We start from the raw sequence: 6,084 nt of genomic DNA, 5'->3' as shown, positions 1-6,084 counted from the left end.
CTTTGTCACACATGACATAATACTCTGAACCCTTTTTATGTATAAAATTGCCAGTATAATGGCAGTTTGAAGCCCATGGCAGTGAAACCAAAAAATATTGGGCCACAGTCTCTTGCGGAAGGAAGAAGACCCATCATAGGAAGGTGAGCAGGCTCAGGATTTCTTGACAGGGCAGGTTGGAGGCAAGAGCCTGTGAGAGTTGGCACGCACCCACTGGTGGTCGATGACACTCTGTAGTGGGAGGCGATTGATGGGGTTGTGGCGAAGCAGCTTGGAGATCAAGTCTCGGGCGCCATCAGAGACAACTTTAGGGAACTTCAAGTCCACCTGCAAATGGAAGATTTGATTCATGCATTTATCAGCAAAGGGGAATGCTGGGATTCTTAAAGTCTTAGCTGAATCACAAACTGCTAGGTACAGTCGAGTTTGATAATCATTTCCTGATACATGAGATGTAATGTCAAGTTAGAAAAAACGAAAAAGCAAGATGTGTCATTTTAAGAATTTATAACCAGATAATTAAACATATAGATAAAAGTATTTTTATTCATTTTCTAAAACTTGTGAAAGGAATAAGCAGTCAAATGTTGTGCCCTTCAGAGTCATCCACATGTGCCAGTCAGCTACTGTTCTTATGCACATTTCAGAAAATGCAGAAGTTTAAAACAAGCTGAACTTAAATTAAACCTTTGCTTGTGACTTATTTTGTTCAGAATAATTGTTAAGATCTGGGAACATTTGAGTGTCAAGAAAGTCCGCTCAGCGTAACACTTTAATCTGAGCTAAAACTCAAAATGTGTGTACTAAATCTGGAATGCATAATGCTACAGAAGGTAAATTATCTTGTGTAGTACATTACATTCCCAGAAGAAATAATGAAAAACCTACAAGAATTTTCCTTTTTTAGTATAAAGTAAGAGCTAAAGGGAAACAAGTGCTCGACTAGAGTGATATCTAAATGGCTTCTCTCACTACAGTAAAATCAGCTTCTTCTCTACGACTTTGAAACTTGTAACTTAATCATGAGATTTGACTGACCAAGTGCATTACACATGCAGAGAAACACCAACCTTCATAATCCTTTTGTACGTTTCTGAGTGGCTTGCTGTTTCAAACGGTGGGTTGCCAACTAAACACTCGTAGCAGAGGATGCCAATGCACCACAAGTCCACCTTCTCACTATGGGTGTGTCCCTCAATCATCTCAGGAGGAAGGTAGTCCAGTGTCCCACACATTGTGCGACGTCTGAGAAGGTTTAAAAGAGGTCAGCAGGGCAGGGTGAACAGGCATCTTAAAGAAAGTGAAGTAGTAACAGTGTGGTTCCTCACCTTAGAGAAGGTGCATGGACTGACCAACCAAAATCAGCAATTTTCAGCTCTCCACGATAACCGAGAAGAAGATTCTCAGGCTTGATGTCACGATGAATTACTTTCTGCTCATGGCAATACATTAGTGCATCAGATATCTCCTCCATGTACTAGAATTTTAAAGAGGTTGGCATTAGGTTATAACTTCACTATTTATGCAGTTCAGAGTACAGAATTTTTTGTCACCTACAATTCTGGTTGAGTTCTTACCGTGGCAGTACGCCGATCATCAAATCTGCCACATCTCTGAAGCTCTTTGTACATTTCACCACGTGGGGCGTACTCAAGCACTAAAAACACCCTCTTACGGTCATGGAAGTAATTGTAGAAGCGCAGGATGTTTGGATGCCTAAGGAAATGAAGCAGAAGAGATTTAAATCAGCATGCTAAATGCACCAAATATAAGCAGGCATCATACAGTATGCATTTATACAATATCAGCCTAATCTATAAGAGACAAATAAACCACTGAGAACACACCATTTCTTTGTATATCTTGTCCCCAGAAGCATTATACATGTAAATCATTGGTTAATAGACCAGACATTAACTACATTTCTCAGTGTATAGCAATGGCACTGTTAAAGATATTTTTTTGAAATTACACAAATTATTGAAATGTTTAGATATAGAAGTACACAGCTCTCAGCTTTAACTTGGCATTGTTTGACCATTTGAATGTCCCTGCAACAGACAGTGGAGGGTAGCACATAGCCTGCCAAATGTGTGTGAATTATAGGACGGTTGTTATAATCGCCCTAAAATGAGACAGTCCTACAAAAGGTTATTTTGTACATTTCAATGAATGTATCACCACACTTCTTATTTGAACACATATTGTGTAACAAATTAAACTTGTGTTTGTAAACTCAGTGTGCTTAAGATGACAAAAGGGAGTAGAGCCAAAAAAACAAAGAAGCAGGATACTAACTTGAGATGGGCCTGAATCTCAATCTCTCTCCTGAGTTGATGCTCCACACCCTCTTTCTCCATCTGAGACTTGAACAACACCTTCAGCGCCACAATTGTTTGGACTTTCTTCACTCTCGCAAGATAGACATTTCCAAACTTTCCCTTTCCAAGTGGCCGACCAATGTCAAAGTCATCAATGGAAATTTTCCTGAAATAAAAACAAATAAAAGGTCTTTTAAATATTCAGGACAAAGACAACATATCAGGAATATAGAACTAGCCTTAGGTAGTTCACTTACTTTGAAGCTGAGCTGGAGGATGAGCCAATGCATTCTCTCGCAGGACCTAAAAATAACACCACAATTAAAACTTAGCAATTAAAAATTTTCTGAGGGGTCTCAATCAGTTATCATAAGTTTGTGTATTGTGATTAGTTTTTAAATTTCATTTTTACTTTGTTTCAAATTCAATTGCAGTCATTTTCCAGAGTGGATACGAACACCTCAGTTTACTTTTTAATTTTCTGTCTTTTAATTTAGTTTTGTTTTAGTTTTTTTCTAAATGTAGTCAATCAATTTCTCCCCCAATATCCAGTTTTAGTTTAGTTAACTACAATAACCTTGGTCTCATCAGCATCTGCATGCAAGGAAAGACTTACCTGTGGCAGTATTTTTCATTGTGTCTGGTCGTTGCTTCATCACAACTCGCTGAGGGCCTGACAGGTTCGGTGTGGCAAACTGACATCAAGAGCAAACACAAAAACACAGCCATAAGTGATTTATTCATTCCACTATGGCTAAATCACTCATGTATTAATATTACTACTACAACAAAATTTTACCTACATATATTCTTTGATTTGCTCAAAGTGACTTTTGGTATTTTAATAACACCTCAGTCCAAGCTGAATCAGATATGCTTGCTAGATTTAAGCACAGTTAACAGTAATGGGCCAAGCAACATAATCTTTTACAATTTTCACTACTTACTGGTCTTTGAAGACCTCTGGGCTCGTAATTTTCCTTATTCTGTAAAGAAATAAATACAACTCACTAAAACACAGTACATTTGAGCTATTTTGTACCCCCCTTGTTTTTAGCTTTATAGTTATTTTAGACAACCAACAAAAGGAAGCAAGCAAGAGATTAAGGCACACTTTGTAACTCATAACCTAGGATGTTGTGTCAAGGCTCAGTGCTTTCCCTGTTTATCATTAATAGTGACTTTAACCAAGAGCTTGGAATTAACTCAATGTCTGAATAGATTACTTATAAAATATGATCTGAAGTTCATCCAAGTCACAATTACAAACACAACCAGGTGTTCTTTTCATTTCTTTGCGTGCGCACACACACACACACACTGAGCTGTAGTCTGGGGAAAAAAGTAAGTGAACTTATTTATGTAAATTGTAGAAACTTTCTTCATGTATAACTTATGATGCATGCACAATGACAAACATGAATGGTGGAGTATTTCTCCTTACCAAACTGTTTCAGTTCATCAGTATTTCTTGGAGATCTTTATTTAACAGCTCTCTTCACTTAATGCAACAGCATCTAAACTAGGTTCAGATCGCCAATAATCTTTCTAGAGACAAAACAGAATTTGTATGCTTTTACTTACTGGAAGTGCCACCTCTACAATCACTGTCACTTCCTGTTTTATACCAAAATAACACAGGGTGTAACACGTTCCTAAAGTTGGAGAGCCACCCTCCACTTCAAGTTAATACTTAATGTGTAAAATAAAGTAATATAATGGAGAGCACAGATGGCTATTACTGCGACCTAACTGATGGTTAGATTATTTCTACATTCCATCCCCTCTCGCCTTTTTTTAAATTGTGCATACACCTAAAGCGTTTTATAGTGCCAGAGACAGTAATATATTTGATTTCAGCTGGTTTTCCTTATCATATACAAAATGGAGAAGGAAACACTGTCTGTGGGTGGCTGAATTACCCACCACAACTCTTTACCCGGTTTGAGAGGTAAAGACGCCTTGTTTTATCATGACCTGATCGCCACACTGACCTTAGATATGCTGGTTCAATGCTTTATATACTGTTCATAAATTACACTTACTGGATTGAAGATCGAGTTAAACATTTAAATTAAACGTTAAACAAAGAACAAGGTTTACCAGGCCTCTGTTATTTAAAGTCAGCGTTCAAACAATTGCAGTACAAGTCACTGTACTGATCAACTTTAAGGAAAACATTAACTTAACTCGAAGTAGAAAACACTGCCTCGTTCATAGAATATACTACCTGTAATCTTTTTACCTCGAGTTAACGTTACACGTTAGTCTGCTAAGATAGCTTGCGAGCACAAGGTTAGCTAAATTAAGCTAAAATTTACGTCTACGTAAACATTATATACGGAGTTTAAACTGTTATCAACTGTTACTCGGTAACGCTTCGATATAAATGTATAAATATCGAATTACCTGCATCGTAGTGAAGGAAAAACAGTATTAACTTTACAGCGTGAAACCCCAATCTTGTAACCTAGAACTTCCTCGGCCGCCAGCGTTTTCAAAAAGCTAATCTTCCCGAACGTGATTGGTGGGCTTCGCACACTTAGAGAACAGTCATTGGACAAAAGCGCTGCAAGGGCAGCGTGTCATTGGTGAACGGTGGCTGTGATCCCGCCCACATGCTGTACATTATTTTTAAAAAGCAGGAGTAACGTCCATGGTATGTGATGTATGTAGGCTGTATACAGCATTTATATCCTTTGTCCGCGTCCATAAAGGCTCAAATTTTCATTGGCTAAAATCTACACAATTCAAGTACGTGACAGAAAACCAAAAGTACCTGACACACCTGGTACGGTTTGAATGTATTTTACTTCATTTCTATGTTATGCTACTTTCAAATCTTACTTCACAAACGCAAATATTTTACTTCATTTACTTTATACTTATTATTTCATACTGAAGATTTATTGCCTTCACAGTATGGTTCTAGTCTATATTGGCCCAAAAATTCCCTCGTAAATAACTCCATACATTTTAACCATTTTTTTTAAACCACTGATCTAATTAAAATGTATAAATAGCCTACCTGACAATAATAATAAATGGTTGATTAGTCCTTAATAAAGAGTATGGGAAGTGTATTTTCAAATTTACAACATTTATTTTGCAGAAAATCATCACACAGTAACACAACAGCCATAAAAGCTATTTTGATTTATAGCTATACTTATTAATTTACTGAAAGTGAAAATGGCAAGAAATTTCAGTTGTTTAATATTGTCCTCACTGCTATAGCATAAAATTCCTTATAACTACTATATATAATTAGCAACATTACTTCAACATTAATCAACACTTGGAGCACATAACAAGCTAATTGCAACTAGTTTGTGCATTCAGGGCAGTGGTAGGAAACTTTGTATGTAGGACTTGAATGTTTTTCCCACTCACCTGTTCTGAAATGGGTAAAACAGGTGCACCATATATGATCACATCTATGCTGTTTTACTAACAGTACATGTTTAATTTCAAGAGTCTCTAAAACCACTGTCTTCCTTGATTTAACCTATGGACCTATGGTGGATCTAAAATGTATCCAAATAGCTGCGGCTCAAATTTGATCAGTAAGAGCCATAATGTACACAAATTCATAGCACCCTTACAACAGTATAACATTTTTAACCATTTTAATCTATGTGTATTTTGGGTCACTTTCAATGTGAAATGTTCACACTGGACAAATTTGAACTCAACAGTATGTAGGTGTTAAATTCTTTGTTATGTAGCATATAAATAATTAAAATGAGCAAAATATACTGTA

At 36.8% G+C, this 6,084-nt stretch overlaps 1 protein-coding gene across 1 annotated transcript; it reads right to left on the bottom strand.

Moving 5' to 3' along the window:
• aurkb (aurora kinase B) lies at positions 1–4,804 on the bottom strand. Its single transcript, XM_063485693.1, has 9 exons — positions 4,731–4,804; positions 3,269–3,307; positions 2,938–3,016; positions 2,579–2,624; positions 2,299–2,487; positions 1,578–1,716; positions 1,329–1,477; positions 1,071–1,245; positions 1–327 (listed from the first exon to the last, which is right to left on the bottom strand). Exons 1-9 carry the CDS (start codon positions 4,734–4,736, stop codon positions 154–156), a joined length of 996 nt encoding a protein of 331 aa, XP_063341763.1. The 5' UTR covers positions 4,737–4,804; the 3' UTR covers positions 1–153.
• Positions 4,805–6,084: the final 1,280 nt, after the last annotated feature.

Source organism: Pelmatolapia mariae, linkage group LG2 (assembly GCF_036321145.2).
Source record: "Pelmatolapia mariae isolate MD_Pm_ZW linkage group LG2, Pm_UMD_F_2, whole genome shotgun sequence".
NCBI classification, from domain to species: domain Eukaryota; kingdom Metazoa; phylum Chordata; class Actinopteri; order Cichliformes; family Cichlidae; genus Pelmatolapia; species Pelmatolapia mariae.
Note: the sequence above shows the minus strand (reverse complement) of the source record. Positions and strands in the feature narration are given on the sequence as shown.